The sequence below is a fragment of the Emys orbicularis genome, chromosome 4, assembly GCF_028017835.1.
Source record: "Emys orbicularis isolate rEmyOrb1 chromosome 4, rEmyOrb1.hap1, whole genome shotgun sequence".
In the NCBI taxonomy this organism is placed as follows: Eukaryota; Metazoa; Chordata; order Testudines; family Emydidae; genus Emys; species Emys orbicularis.
The window spans coordinates 59,407,774-59,431,656 of NC_088686.1; the positions used below are offsets into that span (position 1 = coordinate 59,407,774).

General features: G+C 39.3%; 1 protein-coding gene across 1 annotated transcript in view; it reads left to right on the top strand.

The window, feature by feature from the left end:
- The window catches only part of RYR3 (ryanodine receptor 3), a 625,867-nt gene that overhangs the window by 485,723 nt on the left and 116,261 nt on the right, over window positions 1-23,883 (top strand). The window contains exons 70-75 of the mRNA XM_065402721.1: window positions 10,634-10,721; window positions 10,830-10,922; window positions 14,895-14,915; window positions 16,899-16,913; window positions 20,261-20,431; window positions 20,925-20,984. Coding sequence (XP_065258793.1) covers window positions 10,634-10,721; window positions 10,830-10,922; window positions 14,895-14,915; window positions 16,899-16,913; window positions 20,261-20,431; window positions 20,925-20,984 — 448 coding nt within the window. The remainder of the gene's footprint in view (window positions 1-10,633; window positions 10,722-10,829; window positions 10,923-14,894; window positions 14,916-16,898; window positions 16,914-20,260; window positions 20,432-20,924; window positions 20,985-23,883) is intronic.

Sequence of the window (23,883 nt, forward strand, 5' to 3'; positions counted from 1 at the left end):
GATCAGCAAGTGGATGAAGAAAATGAAGTTTCAGATGGAGACCCTTGCCTCTATGGTGTCATCCCTGTTCTTGGGGGACTTCTTGACTTAAGTAGTTCTAGCAGCTGCATATCTCCATATCCTCATGAGACCATGCCACCTCAGACTTCTGAGGTTAATCTCCAGCAGAAAACATTATCAGTAGTGAACACTTCCATTTGGCGAGGGTTCTTACAAATAGGTTACTGGTGATAATAGCCAGACTCAGGTTGCAGGAAACTTACCTGTCCCCTTTCCTAGATGACATCCTGATCAGAGCTCCATTGCAGTCAGCTACAGGGCCACCTCCCAGACGTTGAATCTCTTCCAGGTGGACATCTTCATCATCAGTACCAAGAAAAGTTCTCTGGTTCCATTCAGGAATTTATTTTCTTGGTCCAGAGCTGCAAGAGACCTACCATAGCCTTCAACTGATAGGACTCCTGGTGTCGTGCATAGGGATCACTCTATTGGCACCATCATGCATCAGAAATCTTCAAGTCTTCATACTAAAAGTCTGGGACCACTTCCCAGAAAACATAAAAGATCAAGTATGGTTTCAGCACAGGTGTTCAACTCCTTACAGTGGTCATCAGCCCACGACAATGTCCGTAAAGGCATGCCCATCTGCCTTCCAGATCCTTTAATCCTCACAACCAACACCAGCCTGGAGGGCTGGGGAATTCATTTGCAGACCTAAACAGCCCAGGGCCTCTGGAGCCAGGAGGAAAAAACTCACAGCATAAACCTCTCAGAGCAGTTAAACTAGTTCTGAAAAGGTTCTAATCCACCCTAAGGCAGAACAATGTCTTGGTCAATCAGACAGTACAACTGTGATTGCATATTTAAACAACCAAGGGGGAAATGAAGAGTCTGACACTGCACATGTAAGCAATGGAAATAATGAGGTGGGCAGGACAGCTCCTCTTTTCCCTTAAAGCGATCTAGATCAAAGGGGGCCTGAACCAAAAGGTTCAGCAGGCATAGAGTCAACAACTCTGAGTTGTGCCTGAATCACAAGGTTTTTGATCTCATTGTTTAGACCTTCCTTATCCAACCTGTTCACGAACTGTACTAATGCAAAGAGGCCAAAATACTTCACAAGGGACAGATGCTCTATTGCTGAGTTGGCCACAGGGCCTACTTTGTCTTTCCACTACAGGGGAAGGTGGTCCAGAAAATAAAACAGATGATGGTAATACTGATAACTCCTCATTGGCCGAGGAGACCTTGGTTCTCAGACCTGATAGAGCTGACACTGGAGCCCACATACCAGTTTCTGTGGAGACAGGACATCCCCTCACAAGGTCCTCTTCTTCATCCAGACCCAAAATGGCTTCAGCTAACAACCTAGCCGTTGAGAGGGAATCACTAGAAAGTTTTGGTTTGTCCTCCAGAGTCATTAAGATATTGCTTTTTGCCTATATGTGTGTATCAACACTAAAAGCACACTCCTCTATCTGGTCTATATTCAACAAATTGTGACAGGGGCATAGTGCAAATGCCAGAAATCCAGGAATTCCAGCCATTCTGGACTTTCTCCAAGAAGGCATAGACTGAGGCCTTCAGATCAGTGCCATTGCACGTCAGGCTCTTAGTAGTGTGCTATTTGCAGGATCCTTGGGCTCCCTGGCAGACAATCCACAGGTAGCCAGATTCATTTGACCAGTCCAATTAGCCAGACCGGCTCTCAGGCCACTCTTCCCAAAATGGGACCTACCACTAATTTTGAGGGCCTTGACAAGCCAGCCCATTGAGCCTGTGACTTTAGGGTCAGCCTTTTATTTATCTATTAAGACTTGTTTCTTAGTAGCTGTCATGTCCACCAGGCAAAAGCTGGCAGCCTTATCTATATAGAAGCCTTACTGCTTGTTCCACAAAGACAAAGTGGTGTTCAGGATACCAGAATTCTTTTTTTCCTAAGGTAAATTCCACCTTCTATGCTTCCCAAGAGGTTGTGCTTCTTTCTTTCTATACCAGACAACATCCAACTGAAAAGTCGTGGTGTACCCTAGATGTCAGAAGAGCACTGAAAATCTATCTCAAGCATACAGAATCCACAAAAAGATCAAGCTCCCTATTTGTGTCCTTCCTCCTGAAATGCCAGGGACTCAAGGCTTCCAAGTCCTCCATCGCTAGGAGGATTAGACTATGTACTGTGGAAGCCTACAAAATCATCAGAGGCAAGTGTCCCAGAAGAGATAAAGGTGCACTGCATGAGATTCTTAGCAACCTCCTGTGTCCACTTTGGAAATTTGCAAAATGGTCACTTGGTCTACAGCTAACACCTTCATTAAGCACTACAAGGGGGACCTTCTATCTCCTGCAGAGGTGGCGTCCTTTGGCAGGAATACGCTTCAGCCAGTGGGTCAGAAATAATACAGGTGAAAGCAAGCTCACAAAGAGGGGGGTAATTCTTTCCTGCTAAACTTCTGTTTCATAACTCTTCCTCTGTCTTTTTAACTGCTCACTATTTCCCAGATGTCCAGAATTGTGGGAGATACTGGCCTGCAGAATGGAAATTAGAAAATTTCTTACCAATAATTTCCTTTTTGTTAGCAGCATCTCCCACAATACTGGACATCTCAGCAGATATCCTCTCTTTGCAGTTTACGGAGGCAGATCAGTGTTTTGGCTCAGCCCTGCCACTCCTGCCTGCTGCCAGATGAGTATTCCGAAGCTGTAAATCTTGCATAACATTATAAACAATTATTCCTGAAATAACAAAATAACTACATTAGACCAAGAAAGATGGTGATATGGTAACAATTCCACTTGATATTTGATCCTTGACTCATGAGCCATCCAGGGTGTGTAGAATTGTGGGAGATGCTGCTAGCAGAAAGGAAATTATTGGTAAGAAATTTTCCATTTCCTTAATACACAGACTTCACAGTACAAACACATGAGGTTTACCATAATGGAGTTCTAAAAGTGAAGTTCTAGGAAGTGTGTTAAAAGTAGATTTTTAATTCTGCCAACAAGTAGTCATTCAGGCTAAGAGAAGCAAATTGTTTCAAGACCAAAAGGTAGGATAAATAGGAACATTCCAGCCCAGTCATGTCAAGGGCACTCCGTGGATCTGTAAATTGTTTTAAGTCATATTCTGAAAAGTGTACAAATAGTAATTCAGATAGCTTTGACACTCGACACAAAGAAGAACGGAGAGCCCTCCTGAAAAATCAATAAGAAATTGAACAAAAGAACATTACAGACCTCAAGTCCTACTAAATTTAGTTAGGTCAGGAAAAGTGTGCAGTAGATTTAACAGTAGTTTAAATTCAGAGGGTAATATAACTGAAGAATTCAGAATCTAAGGATAAATAAGGGCAGAGCAAAGACACAGCCAAGAGTAATTTAACTCAAGGGTACAGAATCTCAACCCTATAAATAAAACCTTACTGATAAGGATTTCCGCTAAGAAGATTAAATCTCAGGGACAGTATGATCAGTGCAATGTGAAACTCTTCATAGAGGCCCAGAAATGGATATGGTTACGTTAGTCCAGATATAGACAGGGGTTCTTTATTTATAAAATATAAAAGGTCCCCTGTCCTAAGAAGCTTTATCTTGTAAGTCTCTGATCCAGAGGAACACGTAAGCTTTCGCTTAACTTTAAGCACATGAACAGTACCGTTGATGTCAATGAGACTTCTCATATGCTTAAAGTAAAGCACATGCTTAAGTGCTTTGCGGGGTTGGGGGTGAAAGGCAGAATATAGTTTTCCCCTTTTACTACAGAGTAGCCTATTTTCTTTAACTTGCAAAATGCTTAAGAACACTAGCACAAAGACAGTTTGAAACGTTTTTAACTTGCACAAGACAAAATAAATCTTAAAGATGATGATGAAGAGAGATAAATAGAAGTAGAGATCCTTTTGGAGAATCCTGTCCCTTTTTCAAATTACATAAAAAATTATGTTGAGCACTATTAAGGTTGCAAAGTCAAGAACTCAAAAGTCAGGGAATGCAAGAATTAAGGCTGTCTGTCTAACTTTAATTTTGGTCCCCTTGTGCATGTTTAAATGGTTGGATACTATTTTTCCCACAGAATCCCTGCCTTGCTCATTGTACAGGATGGATGGTGCTCTGTGAATGAGCAGCTATTCAGTATTTTGTTTTATCCTCATTGTTCAATGTGTAGCCCCAGGCCTTATTTAGTGCACACTATTCAAACCTTGCTCTGAAGACAGAATTAATAATATCCTCATGACATTTTCTATGTCTTGTCACTATAGTATCTGATTTCTTCACTAACATTAAATAATTTATGTTCATAACACTCCTGGGAGGTGAGGGTGTGATGGGTTTGGTCACAGAAACTCCCTCAAGACTGTCACTAGATGTGCTGGGATACCACTGAGAACAAACCCCACTGCCAGAAAAGGCTTTCTTCCACTCCTGTCTTGCTGAGCTAGACAAACCAGTCGGCTCCAGCACAGACCAAGAGGATGGGCCTCCCCCCCCCTGCAGTTCACAGAAACTAAGATTCACTTAGCCCAGGGGCTTCTCAGTTAACAAGAACTTTCCCAGCACCCAGTATTCAGTCTTTCTGGGAGCCTAAACCCCGAATAAATCCGTTTTACTCTGTATAAAACTTATACAGGGTAAACTCATAAGTTGTCCGCCCTCTATAACACTGATAGAGAGATATGCACAGCTGTTTGCTCCCCTAGGTATTAATTACTTACTCTGGGTTCAATAATAAACGAAAATGATTTTATTAAGAATAAAAAGTAGGATTTAAGTGGTTTCAAGTAATAACAGACAGAACAAAGTAAGTTACTAAATAAAATAAATCAAAATATGCAAGGCTAACTTAATACACTAAGGATCTAGTTACAAATACTAACTTCTCACCCTAGGTGTTATCTCAGGTACAATCCTTTTCAGACCAACAATGTAGTTTATGGCCTGGGTCCAGCAATCCCTCATACCCCTGTAGTTACAGTCCTTTGTTCCAGTCATCCAGGCCATCTCTTGAGCCAGCTGAAGACAAAATGGAGAGGCTTCCAGGGCCTTTTATATTCTCTCTCTTGTGGGTGGAAACCCCTTTGTTCTTCTGTGCAAAATCACAGCAACAAGATGGAGTTTGTAGCCACCTGGGCAAGTCACATGTCCATGAATGATTCAGCTTTTTGCAGGCCAACGCCATTGTTTACATGTTAGTTTGAACGTTCCCAGGAAAGCTCAGATGTGGATTGGCATCTCCCAAAGTCCATTGTAGCTAAGTACTCCCAAACACTTCAAATATAAGCATAGAGCCAACGCTCATAACTTCAGATATAAAAATTATACATGCATACAAATAGGATGAATATATTCAGTAGATCATAACTTTTGCAAAGAAATGTCACATGGCATATCTAGCATAAAGTATATTCCAGTTATGTTATATTTACACTTATAAGCATATTTCCATAAACATATAGAGGGCAACATCACAGAGGGATAGTCATATTCCCATTTTACAGATGAGGAGCAGAGGTACAAATTACTATAAATTTAAATTATTTTGGGTTCCAAACTTGAAACAACTGCTACCTGATTTTTCAGAATACTTAGGCATTATATGCCACTTTCAAAGCACAATTCCCATTAATTTCCGTTGCAGTTGTGAGTGCTCAGCACTTTTACAAATTAGACCCCAGCATCTCAACTTGGACACCCAGAAAATGAAGAACACACAGTTAGTGGCCACCTGTGAAAAATCTAGTTTAAGTGGTTTGCCTAGCATGACATAGAAACTTTGTGTCAGAGGCAGGGATGCACTCCAGTTCTCCAGGGCAACAGTCAACTATATTAACCATGAGATTGTCCTTTCTCTTCTTGCAATCCCTTGCAGAATTCACAATGCACCTTCCAACTTTTTTGACAAATGAGGCAAGGGTGTTACAGAGAAATGCCTTCTTTACTACACAACCCTAATTTATCCCCAGAGCAGGTCCACCCTGTGCCCTGAATGAGGCATGGTTCCTGTGGAAAAAATAGTATGTCATCATGTAATCAAAGATTGTGTCATAATGCATGACTTGACTTTTACTATGAGTGCTTCACTTTGCAACCTTAATAATGTTCTATTGGTGTAGTTTTGTGTGTATAGTTTCCTATTTTTAAAAAAAGTAAACTGAAAAAAACTCAGAAATTCCTGTGACGGTGTACCCCACAAGGCTTTATGGGGAGCGGGGTGCTTATAAATGTATGTATGACATAACTGGAATATGTTTTGTGCTGCCTGTGCCAGGTAACATATCTCCGTAAAGGTTATGGTCTACTATATCTATTCATCCTATTTGTATATATATATATATCATTTTCTACTTGAGGTTAAGAATATGGGCTGTATGCTTGCTTGGTTTCTAAGTAAGCTTTGGGAGGCATTTGGTCAGCTTCTTTAGGAAGGAATTCGCCAGGTTAAGTACCTGATCAGGAAACACTTGGGGAACAATGCATCTTGGAATGCTCCAATCCACATAAGAAGTCTTCCTGGAGACATGCAAGATACCATGTGGACAATGGCTTCAGCCTGTAAAGACTGAGTCATGCAGGGACATGTGACTTGCCCAGGTGACTCCAGAACTCCATCTTGGAGCTGGACTTTGCATAGGAGGGAGGAGGGAGGTCTCCTCCCACAAGAGAGAGTCTATTTAAACCTGGGGGAGACCCCTCCATTTTGTCTTCAGCTGGCTAAAGAAGGAGCCTCTCCACCCCCCCCCCCCCCAGGATACTTGAAAGAAACTGAAACAAAAGACAGTGACTACAGGGGTTGTGAGAGATTGCTGGACCCAGGCTAAAGGGAGATTAGCCTGTAAAAGGGAGCATTCTGGAACTGGTGAGGAACTTATCTGTATTTAGTTTGATTAGGCATAGATTTGCGCATTTTATTTTATTTTGCTTGTGACTTACTTTGTTCTGTCTGTTGCTACTTGGAACCACTTAAATCCTACTGTCTGTATTTAATAAAATCACTTTTTATTTAGTAATTTACTCAGTGTGTGTATTAATACCTGAGGGAGCAAACAACTGTGCATATCTCTCTATCAGTGTTATAGAGGGCGAACAATTTATGAGTTTGCCCTGCATAAGCTTTATGCAGGGTAAAACGGATTTATCTGGGTTTAGACCCCATTGGGAGTTGGGCATCTGAGTGCTAGAGACAAGCACACTCCTGTGAGCTGTTTTTGGGTAAACTTGCAGCTTTAGGACAAGTGATTCAGACCCTTGGTCTGTGTTGGAGCCAGACAGGAGTGTCTGACTCAGCAAGACAGGGTGCTGGAGTCCGGAGCTGGCAGGGAAAACAGGAGCAGGGGTAGTCTTTGCACATTAGGTGGCAGCTCCCAAGGGGGTTTCTGTGATCTAACCCGTCACAATTCCATCCCATGATACTCCATGGGCTGGTACCTTAAGATCCACTGCACACATCTCTGCCACTTGACCTAATGGGGAACTGAAAGCAGCAGTAGGTTGTCATCCTCTGTGTCGACTAGCACTGGAGGGGGATGAAACAAACATTGTCAGTGGGTTTTACTGATATTGTCTCTCCTGACATCAGAGAAATGCTGAAACTCCGGAATCTTGGGTTACTTTCCAGACTCTGGAGGGAAGTGTGCACTACTGGGCACAGACTCTTGTACCTGTCCCCACCCTCAAGCTTTACCCTTTCTGCTTTGTCCCCTCTAACCTATCCCTGTTCCAGTCCTTTCTCTTCGCCTGGCTCCTTATCCAGGTCCCATTCTTCTTTACCCAGTCCCAGTCTTTATTCCTCAGGCTTTTCGTCCCAGTCTGAGTTTTGTTGCCCAGCCAGTCACGGTTCTCCCCTCCCTGTCTCGCCCTCTCCTTTTCACTGGCTCCCAGTCACAGGCTCATTCTCTGGGCTTTTCATCCCATCTACACACACACCCCCGCACCTCCTCTCCCACTCTTTTTCCTAGTGTCTTTGCCAAGCTAGACTCAGTTTTCTCCCGCACCCCAGCTCCTTGTCAGATCTGCCTCTCCTCCATCTCTGCCCGCATCCCCGCACTGGTTCCTAGTCCAAGTGTCCTTGTCCAGCCAGTCTCATTCTCCCCCTCCACCCCGTGGTTCTTGTCTGATCTCAATGTTGTCCCCCACAGCCAACTGGCTCCCAGTCATTTCTCCCTGTCCGCCCCCATCCACAGTTTCTTTCACTGGTGTTCAGTCCCAGTCTCTCCCTGACTCTGTCCTATTCTGCTTGTCCAACCAGTTCCAGGCTCCTTTGCCCCTTCACAGTTCCCTATTGCAGACTCCACTCCCTGCCCTCCCAGTCCTAGCCACCCCTTCTCCACCAGTGAGTCCAAGTGTTCTTGCCAGCCATTTCCAATCACAATTTCTCTTGCCCCCATCTCCAATCCCAGCCTCACTAGATTCCTAGTCCCATTCTAGTCTTTTTACTCCCCACTTTGTCCATCTTTTGTCCCCTCTGCATTCAAATCACTCCCTGGATGCCGGCAGGTGGGTCAAGAGCACAAGAGAGACAGGCTCCCTGCTCTCTGTTCCAGTGCTTGGCCCCAGCCCAGCCCAGGGCAGCTGGAAGCAGTCATTACAAGGAAAGTCTGGCTTTGCCCCTGTATTCCTGGGCTGGAGAATGCTCGGCTACTCTCTGAGGTGATGTGTGCACAGTCTGGTCAATACACGGGGCTGTGAGGAGATGGAGCATGCTGAGTTATTTTGTGGGGAGGGTGCATGCACAGTCTGGTCAGCACTAAGGGCAGTGAGAAGTTTGATCATACCCATTGCAGATGAATCTTCTGCGATTTTAACTGCTAATGTCAAAGAAGTATTTACTGAGCATGTGCAAACTGATCTTTCAGAGATTTATAACTTGGCCAAATTTGGTTGAATTTTCATCCCTGCCAATTTTCAAATCCCTGTTCCAAAATCTGGGATTAGATTTATTCAAAGCAAAGGTCACCAGAATTTTTTTACATGGGCAAAATAACATATTTTCCCTTAACCTCATTCTCAGAAATGGCTGGAACTGTTTTGTCTGAAATTTTTGTCTTTGCAAAAAAAAAAAATCAGCCTGAGGCAGACACTCAGCATAGAAAATTGCAGCCTGAACTATTCAAGTTTGGCAAAATTATAAGCAACTGAAAACAGGGTCTAATAATGGGAAGGGTTAGGCAACCCTATTAATAGGTAGTGCTACCACCCCTGGCTATATTACTGTTGTCCCTAGAAAAGGGACCTACTGAAAAATTCATTCCTGGAAAGCAGTTGCATTTGCACAGTCAGCACTTATGCAGACTAAAACCCAAAAACAAAATTGAGTTTGGAAGCCCAGAAGGTGAAATTCTGCCCTTGGAGGAGTTGCATGCTTGAAACTGAGGGATAATTTGGCTGCCTAGGAGTTATCCTCTGAATGAAATATTCCGAAAGAGTACTTCCAAAATATTAGTCATAAACCTCAGGCATGAATTATTTTTGTGCTGACTTATTTCTAGTGCAGAGAATAAACTTTTTTCTTTTGTTTATTATTGTCTGTGGTTTCTCCTAGGGCATTCCACAGTGGTATTAGAGACATATAGGCTCCCAACCATTCTCCATCTCTGGCAATTTTTAAACAAAGATTGATTGAACTGTAGCAGTTATATGGCCTGTGTTATATAGGCAGTGAGACTAGATTGTCAAAAGGGTCCCTTCTGGCCTTGGTCCCTTCTGGCTACAGCACTGTAGCTGTGCCACTCTAGTGCTGTAGTGTAAATGCTTCCCACATCGATGGAAGGGGTTTTCTGTCTATGTATGTAATCCACCTCACTGATGGGTGGAATTCTTCCGTCGATCTAGCTGCGTCTACAGTGGGGATTAGAACAACCTAACTACGTCAAACAGATTTTTTCAGTCCCAAGCAATGTAGCTAGGTTGACCCAAATTTTACGTGTAGACCCAACCCTATTAATCTATGAACCAAACAGTGTCTTATTATGTAGACACTTTCAAAACCCTAGCGCCTAAGGAAATTGCTATTCTTTATTGATTTTTTCTACTAAAAATTTTCTTTAGAGCATTGAAAATGATCTCCTTCTGCAGTGCCAATTTTGGCATGTGAAGATCCAGAATCTTGTTCTAGAACCTTTGGTGAAAAGTAGAGAATGGTCTAAATAAGAAAGTACACAGAAGAAAAAGATTTTGAAATATCTTTAACCCAGTGCATGATGTTTTGATGGTGAACAAGTGAATATCATGGAGCCAGTGTACCCAATCAGCTGCAAAGATGATCAGGGCAGGTTATGTGAATGTAAAGTCTGTGTAGCTATTTTAAACAAAACACCTAAAGCTTACATCAGAAATACTCAACTTCTCTTTAGTTGTAATGAGTGATTTATAAAGTTTATAAAGCACATGATCATTTAGGCCATGAACCAACTTCCAGTGCAGCCAGAGGTTCTTTCTAGAGTTGAATGAACCCTCTGCTCTCTGAGGGAACAGTGATTCATGATAGACATAAAGAGAAGCTGCATTAGCACTTAGAAAGTTTGAGTGCTACTTCACTTCATTCTAAAGTTAGCAACACAAACACAACCACTTAGTCAAATACCGTAATAATATTTATGTGGAGTTAATTCTTATTGTAAACATCACTTGTTTTTATTTTCAGAGCAAATTGGCTCAAGAAACCAGATGCAGATTCTGATGAACTCTTCCAAATGGTAGCTGAGGTTTTTATCTTATGGTGTAAATCACATGTAAGATGCTATTTCTCATTTCTTATCTTTCAGTGTTTTGTATTTGTATATATAACTGTGGCACACAATATCTTCATGACTTCAACTTCTTAGTGATTTTTGTTTTAGAACTTCAAGAGAGAAGAACAAAATTTTGTGATTCAGAATGAAATCAACAATTTGGCATTTTTAACAGGAGACAGCAAGAGCAAGATGTCTAAAGTAAGTTAATAAAAATGTTAAGATCAGTTAAACCGGAATCATATTTTTCACTTTGTTTTATATTTAGTCAGAATAGCTCTGAAAATATAACCAAATTACTGCTTCTCTGCAGATAGAGCACACAAAAATGCAGTTGCTTTTTTATGATAAATATGAAGAAACTTTCTGTGCAGAAACTAGTTATACTTATCACATTTTATGATTAAATGTTTGCTGAATAAGCATGCAAGGAAACCAATTAAATACATTTGCACAAAGCATTAGAAAGATTAAATGTACAAAAGAATGTTTATCTTAAAAGCAGCAATGTGGTCTTTTTAGTGTATTACAAATTCAATATTGTGTGAAAATTATGCAAGGAAACATTTATAGCCTGATTTCTCTCCCCTGAAATCAGTAGGTATTTTGCCATTTACTGTAAACCGAGCAGGATGGGCTCATCCTCTGCATATATCTGTTTTGTATATATACAGTATATATATTGCTTTGTTGCTTATTACTGACCGCATTCATCTCTATTTTGTTCATTTTTGTAACATGCCCAGATACCAAGGTGATGCCTGCAAAATATATTTTGATATATATGTGATGGAGAAAATGTATGGTAGAGTGGCTTAAAGGTTTCATTAGCATGAGCTGAGGATGGTCACAGTACCCAACAGCAAACCCATAAGTGAATTGCACAGGTTAATTCCAGACTAGTGTTGATGAAACCTTCATATCACAAAACACCACACTGTATTTTATATATGTCACAGATTTACAGCTAACCTCTTTTAAAATGTTCTAGAGAGGTTTTAAAATATATATATGGGCTTGTGATGCTTTTGCAGGGTGCTCAGAAGCATAAGCCATTGCGTTTACCCCTCTGTCTCAGCAAGAGACAGCTTTAGTGGAGATTAGATTGTGTGTCAGCACCCTGCCACACCAGTCTAGCTGCCTCAACATCAAATTCCTTGAGACTATGCCAGTCTCAACCTTGCCTTGCAGGTAACATTCAGTGAATTCCAGTTCCCAAATCCCCTGAAAGAGCATTCCTTTGCAGTATCTAGCCGCTATCACTGGACACTCACAGAAATTACCAATGGCGCTGCTTCCGTGTGCACACCAGCCTGTTAGTTTAGCTGAGGACCCACACTTTACTTTAATACACAGAACTAAGGTGATTGTATGGTCAAAGCAAAAATAAGTTTATTAATAAAGAAAAGATATTTAAGTGATGGCAAGCAAGGGTAATAGAAATAGAAAGTGGTTAGAAATAAAAACAAAAATAAAACACACTTTCTAGTGTCTAAAATTTAACAGATTACAATGCTGGTCTCAGGCAATTTCTCACTTAGTCAGTTCTCATTGTCCTCAATCCACATGGCTAGGGAATCCACCTTTTATAGATTCAGAGAGTGCTTGTAGAGGCAGAGGGGTAACAGACGGTGACTTACAATTCTGAGTGCTCTGAGAAAGTGTCTCAGGACTATTTTTAATATCTTTCCACATGGACTCATAGTAACTGAGGTAGTCTAACTAGTCAGAGGACACAAAGAGACAGAAAGTAAATTACCATGTAATTTCTTTCTTAAACATAAAAATGTCATAAATTTAAAATGCAGCATTTTGGGACCTACTAGGACTAAAACTAAATTGAGTCCTCCAATGAAAAGTTTGGACTGTCAAGATATCAGACTTCATACTTGTTCCTGATTAAAAAGTGCCCATCCTTGGCCTCAGACTAGTATCATTTAGAGAGGAAATTCTACATTCGGAGGAAAGAATGAAACATTTTTGTAGGAAGCTGATTTGTGATTGTCTGTTTATTAAAAAGCAGCTACTTGAAGCCATTTAAGGGATTTGAAATGTTAGTATAATCCTGTATGGGAAGATGAATTAGTGGACACAGTGTAGGTGAGGTAGGAAGAAGTGCATAGTAAATGCAGTTTATCACACTGTTCAGCAGTTTATCACATGGCTATCACCACATATATGTGAGGGGAAAGTGTGTGGATAGATAGATAGATAGATAGATAGATAGACACACACATACTATATACATATTAGAAATAAGATGAGGAGTCAATAATTGGGGCTGAATTCACTCCAGATTAGGTTTAGAATTGGATTTGTGGCTTTGTTTTAAAGCCAAATTAAGGCTCTAGTATAGTTTTGGTGTTGCCAAAGTGCTTTAAACTGTTCCTGTGATATTTTATCCCAAAAGACTGAAATTATATGAAATGTCTTCTATCTAGAATAGGGGAAATGTCATAAGAACTGTTCTTCTCAGGGAATTTCAGCCACATCTGAATTGCAAAACAGAAAATATATACTACCTGTTGCTGGCTCCAGTCCAGGATCAAAATCATAGGAATTCAAAACCAAATAAATAGCCACACAGAATGAGTAGAGGTTTGGATTTGGGATTAAAGTTTTGCCCATCTCTCATTTGTTATTTTTACATAAAATATGTATAATTTATATGTAAATTTGTACACGTGCTCAGATGTATAAATGTGTGTATATATAGGTGTGACAGTGAATCTTTCTATCCAAAAGTATAAGTAGGTATGCGAGTATAGTGTTTCTGTGGGTTGTGAATGGTTATCGCAAATGTCTGAATGTAAATAATGGTTTATACTGTTCATGGTTAAATATTTTATTTATATGGTGCCATATCTGCAGGAGTGATTGCAGAGCAATTCATTCATGTAGGTAGGCATTTGTTTTGTGATGAGTAAAATATCATGATGTGATACAGGTGCAGCACCATTTTAAGTGTTTTTAACACATCATTCAGGAGAGGTGGAAATGAACAATGATTCTTAACACACTTCGTATATATTCAGTACTATTACTAAAATAAGTGAACATTGTAATAGGAAACTGATGTAAATGTTTTAAATGTGGAAAAATTATAAATTCCATCAGTTTTTAAATTGTGTTGGTTGGTTATAAGGTTTGCCATTTTCTTGTTGTTGTTGATAACTAAACAGTAGAGTAAATTATATGACAGGACTTCCTTTTCATAATGCTGCTCATTTTAACATTCACCGTAATGTAAACAGTATTTTGATATCAAGGAGCTCAAAACTTTCCACTTCCTTATTGTGTCATCATTCATCATATTGTGTTTATACTATTTATTAATCGTAACGTATAAATAAGTGCATATGTACATAGAGTAAATATTATTAATATAAATGTTAGATATATTGGCCCAAATTGTCTCCTGTGATGTGACTGTTTCATACCATGCTATTGGCAGATGCTGGACTTAATGTCAGTGCAGCTGGTAACTGAGTATCCTCTGTTGGTATGGAGCTAGTGTAGCCGTTCCTACACCAGCTCACTTCCTGACTGTTGATGTACAGGACAGGGCTGGGGTAAGAATGGGTGTGGCTGGAGTTTCTCTGTGCCTCAGAGATCTTCCACCTGCTGCTTTGGCACCTTAAACTATTACTAACCAGTGCAAGATAGAGCAGCCCTCATGCTCCTCTAAATTATTCCAGGGCTTGGCCTGCTGCACAATCAATAATCAGGGGAGCACAAAAGTGGCTTAATTCTCCTTCCCTCCATTTCTGAACTCTATTCTGTACTCCTTAAATGAAGCCAGAGTTCTGGGCAATTATCTATAATATATGTGATAATACTTATGTATAATGTATATTTATATAAAATAGAAAAAATTGGCAGGGGATATATATATATATATATATATATATATATATATATATATATATATATATATATATATATATATATATATATATATATATATAATCTGTCTGAAGAAAGAAAGACTATGTAGTAGATAAAGTTTTAATATCTACAGTTTCTACCAGATGGCTATACTATAACCCAAAAGTTGATACAGTATCCACCGTATATTTAGACTATGCAGTACTTGTTTGTTAATCTTTATTAAGATAAATGTATTTAAAGCTGAGCAAGTTTTTTAATTTTTCTTTTCTGAAAAAATGGCAGCAGATTGCTCGGAGGGGAATGGTAAGTTAGAGAATATTCAGTGTGAGAAAGACTGGTTACTTGGACTGCATTGAAATAACAGATTTGTGGCAGAGAAAGTGTTAAATATTAAACTTATTCCACTCCACTAATGTTTTATTTTTCCAATCCTTCTTAGACTTGTTGATAATGTAGCAGATTTTATAAAGATATAAGTTTTCCATATTATGTTTTACACATGATCTATATAAATTCCCACACATACACCTGTGCATGTATGTAATATATGCATGTGTGTATAATATGGATAGAAGCAAATTTGCAAGCTTTGGTGCCTAAAGTTATGTGTCTAAGTCCATATATAGGTACCTTAGTAAGTAGCTTAATTTTCAAGGTTGCTAAGTACCTGCGGCTCCTACTGAAGTCATATCTGATGGGCCCACATTATAAAATTTGCATCTTGATTTTTTAAAAGTGTTTTGATAGGTCCTTTGTAGAGGTCTGAGGCAGGTTTGTATTATTATGCACCCCTAAATTTCAGGAGTGGCTGGATCCAGATTTTTTGTTCGGTTCTATTTCTACTATACACACTGTTTAGAAATCTTATATTTAGTCTTGAATTTCATGCTATTTAGTGCTTCATCTCCTTGAATCTACTCAGCTTCTGAGACTATGTTTCCATGAATTAGTACATTGTTTGGCAGTGTGAAATAAATCATGAGTAGATTACTGTCACAGTCATCCCTATTGAATGAAATAGGATTAACCTCACTGGTTCACTTACCATTTATTATATGTCTACTATGCCATGTCTGCAAAGCGTATAAAGGCCTTATTCAGGTAAAATTCCCATTGAAGATGTTCCCATTTGCCAGAGTAAGGTGTTCAAGACCTGAAAGGGTTAAAGATTTAATTTACTGTAGTTGTTCAGAGTTGTAGAAATGATAATGTTTCCCACTATTACATATGTAAGGGAAAATGACATGTATAATCATAGCTAAACCTCAGTCCGGGCCCAAAATGAGAGACTCTGTGCTTCTTAAAGTGTCGCAAGAACACATAATTGAGGGAGGAAGCTTAAAATAATGTGAAGTACTTTTCTTAAACCTGGACAAAGTTTTCTATTACATTATTTTCACATGCTAAGGATCACTCCTCAGTTGACTGTTGATTAAATTAGTTTGTTGATGGGTGGGGATGGGTGTTTAATACTAATTATGAATAGTTGATATTTATGTTATCATGTTAATTTTGCATAGCATCCTTTGGGCAACAAATAATTTCCTCTATAAATAAAATCCTGGTGTCAATTTTTATGCTTAAACAGAGATTTTAAAAAACTAAATGTATATGTAAGAGAGGGAAATTTGAATCTAAAATGAATGCTATTTCTCATTATGAGCTACAATTAAGAGATATGAGGCATGACTTTTGCACTCTGTAACACTGTATAAGAAATTGGAATTTCTTGTTATAAAATAAGAATACTACTTTAATAAATAAAATGCTATATCTGGTTGCATATTTACTGTGAGGTTTGTTTTCCACTTTTCTCATAAGAATAATTTTGTTACGACCAAGTTTTGATTTAATAATAATAATAATAAAAGGGAAATTATACTACTGCTGATTGAAATATTCTTCACTGTTGGAGTGTCCAGAGTCCCAAGTCACTCCTCCTATATTAAATTAGGGAAACCTAGAATTTAGAATATGGATGGTGTGACTTATTGGATGTATCCACATCCGATACAGCAGTTACTGGAACTATTCAGTATGCCATGTGTTTGAGAAATAGCAACTGACAAATGTAAAAGATAGATTATTTGGTAGGAATTAAGATGAGTAATAAATCATTACTTCACTAAAACCACCTTAACTATACACTCAGACTCATGTTGTTCTAGCTACAAATTTGTTTTAGTTACTTTTCTGATGCTGTAGACTGTTTATTACTAACTTGTAAAACTTTCATCATTTCATCTGTTTTACTTACTTTTTTCCTTGTATTTTTCTTTCACACAGGCCATGCAAGTAAAGGTACAGGTCAAAATGCATGATGTGTCTTTATGTTTTTGTTTTAGAGATGGCCAGGCTCTAAGCATTCTTTCGATTGATCATAGCAGTGGCGTCACAAAGGGAAGGCACAGTCTCCACTGATAAATTTCCTTATTGCAAAACTGGCCATATTTGATTAGACCCAGGGCCGGCTCCAGGCACCAGCTTAACAAGCAGGTGCTTGGGGCGGCCAAGGGAGAGGGGTGGCATGTGCGGCAATTCGGGGGTGGCAGGTCCCTCACTCCCTCTAGGAGTGAAAGACCTGCCGCCGCCGATCGCGGCTTTTTGTTGTTGTTGTTGTTCTTGCTTGGGGCGGCAGAAATGCTGGAGCCGGCCCTGATTAGACCACCAGATTTTCCTCCCTTAACAGGACCAGATGCTCCTTCGATGTAAAAATTTAGTCCATTACACTACTTATTAATTTTTAAGGTCTACATTCTACTTCTGCTGCCTTCTGCCTTCTGTTACCTTGTTTAATATGTTGAATCACTCATCAGGAGAGCACTTCCTAAGTATACCCAAAGGAAACATATCATGTTTGGTTTGTGACTTTCTAAGTCAAATATAAAGGTAAAATATTATACCAGAGTAATCTCCATTGCACTCCCTACCCATGATGTTTAGCAGGATTGCACGAAATGTAGTAAATTCAGTCCTCCCAAAAAAATTTTAAAAACACACCTTCTTGTTGTGTGGCTGGGTGGGTGCTTGGACCATACCCACTTTTTCCCTACCTATTCTATTCAGAGATTCCCTATTACCCAGTGAGCTAAGCTTAGTTCATCTTCCTTTCCATTTTTCAAATGACATTTCTGAAGTGAAGTTGTAGTTTATACTATCTGACCTCAGGCTGGAGCTCCTAGGCACTAATAATACAGATAATAAATAAATATATAACAATAAACATAATAATAATACTGTCAGACCTTGCCAAGTAAATAGGTGTGTGCTTTATCAGCACTGGTATGAGAGGCCTCCAGGGAAAAAAAGCCTGACAATTTTGAAAGAATTATGAATGTTAACACAAATGTCCTGGCCAGCTTTGGCAGTTATATTCTGCCTACACTAATTCCCTTTGCATCATAATTATATTTGCAGTTCTTCCAATTCTGTTGGCCAGTCCTTCTCCCATTGACATCTATGGACTTGTTTCCATTAGCATCATCAGGCTTAAGACATTAAGCAGTTAACAGTTTATTGTCCACGTGTGCTGCTAAACAACTGGTGTATTTCACCCCAGAAGTGACAGAAAAAAATTCCTTTTATCATTGCAAACAATTTGGACAAACTATACCCAGTTTGTCATGTCTCACACATATCTAGTGAAGACATTGTTTTATTTATGTAGATATCTATCACTATAGAAGGAGGCATTGTTTTGTTGTCACCAATAGTTGAAATTTCTTTGCCTAGTTCTACTTGCATATTTACCAGCAGGAATTAGCGTTTCCTGCAGTGCCACTTTAGGAAGGCAGAAGTCTGGTGGCAAAGGCAGAATGAGTCACCTCTTCACCATTTTCAAATGTATTGATTTTAAGTCCATTTGTTACTCTCACACACCTTCCAGTCTCAATTACAATTGAAAATAAAGAAACTTTGATGGGAAAAATATCCCTCCCAAGAATAGAGGTGAGAAAAAAAGTATGGCTTCCTCTTCTTAAGCTGCCTCCCATATTTAAGAGGCATAGTGACGCCACTGGGTCCCAGTGATACATTGTGGCATTTGTTTGTCTGCTATCAAAGTAGAGTACAAATAATGTCATTGTAAATGTAGTGCCATTACATCAATGCTACTATAGAAAACTTTTTCTAAGGCACTTCCAAAAGCAAAGCTTTAAGGCAAAATAATCTCTTGCAGCTGCTAGTTCCTTAAGAAAGGTTACCACATCCACTTTGTGTACCCTCTGAATTGCTAAACACTTCGCCTAAGTAATGCTGCCTACATATACAGTGGTCTCCATTTGAAAGACAGCATTTGGCCAAAATTTACTACAGAGTGGAATATAGATTACTACCATTTTCCTCTATTCTTATAGTAGATGATATCTATGGTAACTATGTGATAATGACTGGCAAATGATGTATTTTAATGGCCTCTACTGTATCCTTACATGTAACTGTACAGTATAATATGAACACAATAGGCATTAGCATTTCATTTACGGAGGGAAGAGGATGTGGAGGGTTAAATGCAAGCATCTGCTCTTTGTAGTTTTTCATATGCTGAAGGTCCAATTTTGAGCTCTAATCTGCGGCAAAATTCCCCTTGAGTTCAATGTGAGTTTAGTCTAGATCTGGAACTCAGGATTGGGCCATTTATGTTGTGGTGGTGGTTGTCGTTGTTTACCATAAGTTCATTAACCGTATGGGTCTGTTTTATGATGAACAATGCTATTGCTAAGAGCTTTGATTTGCTATCTTAAATACAAAGAAGAAATGCTTTTTAAATATTTTATTTTAAATAAAGTTTCACATTGTTTAATATGGTTAGACAGATCAAATGTTATTCTACTGTGTTCACTTCTCTTTCCTAGGACAACCTTTCTCTAGTACCTTCGGTGACCAAAGCTGCTGATGGTTTAGTTTGATGTCATTACAGAATTGCTTACACTACAACCCAGCCAGCACAGTCCGGTTTTACAGCTACACCACTTCCTTATTGTTTGGTTGAATTGAATTCTATGCCTTTTAGATTTTAATCTTTATCAGGCAGCAGCAATGCAGATTAGCCCTTAATAAAAACTTAAGCAATGGGAATTGAATTGTCTCTTTAAAAATGCAAACAAGCAGTCTATTATAATTATGAATCAGTTTTTAGTTACATGTGCCTGTCTGATTCAAGATGTGTATAAGACCCAGATGTTATAGTTAAATGTATGCACATACATACAAAACTAGGTTAGTATTATGAAAATAATGAGTATTACTATCACATTATTGCATAGCAAGAAGTTATTGTTTTTTTACATTTTCCACATAAACCATACAGTTCACTTTTATTTTACTGCTTCTAACTACACCGCTACCTTGATATAACGCCACCCGATATAACACGAATTTGGATATAACGCGGTAAAGCAGTGCTCCAGGGGAGTGGGGCTGTGCACTCTGGTGGATCAAAGCAAGTTCAGTATAACGTGGTTTCACCTATAACGTGGTAAGATTTTTTGGCTCCCGAGGACAGCGTTATATCGAGGTAGAGGTGTATTCAAAATATAGCTACATCAATTACTATAGTCTGGTTGGACCATGAACAGTGAGGAATCATTTTGTGTGTAAGGAAAGTATACCTGTGTGTAATCAGTTATCTACGGATCTTTTACTTGTAGTCTGGAGGACAAGACCAAGAGCGAAAGAAATTGAAGCGTAGAGGGGATTTGTATTCAATACAGACGTCCTTGATTGTAGCTGCACTTAAAAAGATGCTTCCTATTGGTTTGAATATGTGCACTCCTGGAGATCAAGAGCTGATTTCTTTGGCTAAGATTAGATACAGTCATGTAAGTCTAAATTTTACAATAATTTTCAAAATAGTAAAATTGAACTTTAGAAACCAAACTTTGAAACATAAATGCCTAAATATTTGTTGCAAATTAACTATGTCAGTGTGTGATAGAGTAATTATACCTGCAAAATACACATTTGCAGGGCATAAAATGTGTGGAGGCATACAAACAATTTCCAATTTTCCCACACAGTTTCTCCTAACCTTCTACATATGTGTACTTTTAGGACTAAATCCGGAGAGATCTTTAGCAGACACTTAACTCTCCTCAGGATCTGGTCTATGGTTTATGGCCACAATTTAAATAGTTCTTTCTTTGGACATTGACCCCAAATATTCTTCCCAACAATTTGTGTAATTAAAAAAAAATGTGTTATGTTGCAGTATCTGAATTAATATCTGTTCTATATTCTGGATTTATCTCATACAAAAGTTTTTATAAGATAAATCTCAAACAGAAATAAAACACATTTATGTCTTTTCCACAGAGGGACACAGACGAAGAAGTCAAAGAACATTTACGTAACAATTTGCATTTGCAGGAAAAGGTAATATTAAAAAAAAACTTTTTAAAATGAGATATAATTGGTGTAGGCTAACATCTTTAAATATGGGTTTTGCACTTGCATGTCATGTTTACTCCTATTTCCATCATGAAAATTTTAAAAATAATTTCTGTCCAATTTTTTTTCTACCAAATCACTTTTTTTCCAGCTTTGCTTGTCTTTTAGGATTCAATAAATTCTGTAAAACACAACATGTTTGAAGAAAATCATTTTGTTAGATTTAAAGCTATAATTGTTTAAAATCATCTCATTTTTGGTGTTAATGAAAACAAAATTGTTTCAATTTTTAACCTGACTCTCCTCTGCCCCACCCCAAATTATCTTTCTTTGAATACGTTTCCACTTTATATTGAACTGTTGTCCTTAATTTTAACCAGATTATTCATTTTTTTTATCTAAAGCCTTAGATTAAGTTAAATAGTTTAGACTTTTTAAAAGCTTAGTAAAGTTTGCACTGCTTAAGTAACTTGATATTTAAATTGGTTTAAACACTTTCCCTGAAAGAGGTCATGGGCAAGGATGGTACCAAAACAGGGTCTCAAGTATTACACAAATCCTCATAATTAGGTTCTGGGCCAAAAGCTGTTGAAGTTAATGAGAATCTTTCAATTGACTTCACTGGGCTCTGGATCAGGCCCTGGGTACAAAACCCATGTTGTGTCACAAAATTTTGCTCTAAAAGCTAAATTTTCATTTTCTAAATCAGTGACAACCTACATTTTCAAAAGTGACTAGTGATTTCATGTACTACAAGTAAGAAACTTTAAAAGAACAAGTGCTCAGCACTTGGGAATTATCAGGCCCCTTTAAGGTATCTCAAATTGGGCACCCAAAATCACTTTTTAAAATGTAGGCCAGTATTTCTAGCTGTATTGTTTCAAAGAAAACATTCTACATGAAAGTGTAAACTGATGCAGTTATGTTTGCTTGTCTGTAAACAGCCTGAAAGAGTAGCTTTGAGAGTCATAAAGTTTAAGGCCAGAAGGGACCATCAGATTATCTTTTCTGACCTCCTGTGTATCACAGGCCACCAACACCATTTAGCATCCGCCCACTAACCCCAACAACCAAAATTAGACTGAAGTATTACAGCCCACCAGAGCTTAGACTATTGTTTGTCACAGGCAGAGAATAGGAGGGACTAAGTGTGCATAAGAACATGAGAATGGTCATACTGGGTCAGACCAATGGTCCATCTAGCCGAGGGCCCTGTCTTCTGACAATGGCTGATGCCTGATGCTTCAGAGGGAGTGAACAGGACAGGGCAGTTTATCAAGTGATCCATGCCCTGTCATCCAGTCCCAGCTTCTGGCAGTCAGAGGTTTAGGGACACCCAGAGCATGGAGTTGCATCCCTGCCCATCTTGGCTAATAGCCATTGATAGACCTATTCTCCATGAATCTATCTAATTCTTTTTTTGAACCCAGTTATACCTTTGGCCTTCACAACATCCACTGGCAATGAGTTTCACAGATTGACTGTGTGTTGTGTGAAGTACTACCTTATGTTTTTAAACCAGCTGCCTAGTGATTTCATTGGGTGACCCCTGGTTCTTGTGTTATGTGAAGGAGTAAATTCACATTCTCCACACCATTCATGATTTATAGACCTCTATCATACACCCCCTCAGTTGTCTCTTGTCCGGGATGAACAGTCCCAAGACCCCTGCAATGGCAGGGAAATGATTAAATGAAATATATCCAGGTAATCCTGCACCCACATGCAGAGGAAGGCGAAAAACGCCCAGTTCACTGCCAATCTGACCTTGGAGAAAATACCTTCCCAACCCCATGTATGGCAATCAGACACTGAGCATGTAAACAAGAACCAGACCGTCAAGCACCTGAGAGAGAGAATGCTTGGGGCCACCTCAGAGACTTGGCCCTCCCTGTCTAATGTCCTATCTCCAGCTGGCTGAAACTCTGAGGTATGAGTTTTTAGGGACATAAGCCAGAAGTGAGCGCTAGGCATAGGCATTGACTCCATGGGTGCTCCAGGGCTGGTGGACCCACGGAAAAAATTTAGTGGGTGCTTAGCACCCACCAGCAGCCAAGCTCCCCACTCCTGCCCCCCTAGCACCTCCCACCCACTGGCAGCTCCACTGATCAGCCCCTCCTTCTCCCTTCCAGCGCCTCACGCCTGCTGTGGATCAGCTGTTCCACAGCGGGGAGGGAGAGGAGCGGGGACAGGGCACGCTCGTGGGAGGGGGCAGAACTGGGTGGGAAGAGGCGGGGTGGGGGGGCAAGAAGAACTTGGGGGAAGGGGTGGAGTGGGAGTGGGCCCTGGGGTGGAGCAGGGATGGGAAGAGCTGGGATCACTCCCGCTATTCTCCAGTCATATTGCACTATCCCCAAATAAATAGATGTATTAAAAATCCTTGCTAACAGACTTGTAATCATACATGCCAATTCTTTCAGCATTCTGGATGGAAATTATCCAGTCCCCTGATTTGAGCTCATTACATTTTTCTTCCACCTCAGATGTGGTAATTTCCATTTCCACACAAGTTTCCATCATCCGTCCTGCCTTCATGCACATGTTCCTTGTTATCCTTTGTGAAAACTGAGATAAAGTATTCACTTAGTTTTTGGGCCATATCTAGATTATCTTTAATTTCCTTCCAATACACACTGCATAGCAGCCCAGTCTCATCCTTCCTTATTCTCTTTTTATTTATATAACTAAAAAAACCTTATTATTTATTTTAATTTCCTTGGTAAGAACTAATTCAACTTGATTTTTATCAATTCTCACTTTATTCCTACATTTTTCAACTTCCAAGATTTAGGGTTGGGGGTTTTTTGTTGATCAACCCCTTTTTCCATTGCCTATAAGCTCTCTGCTTACGCCTAATAACTTTTTTGGGGTGGTCATTCATCCA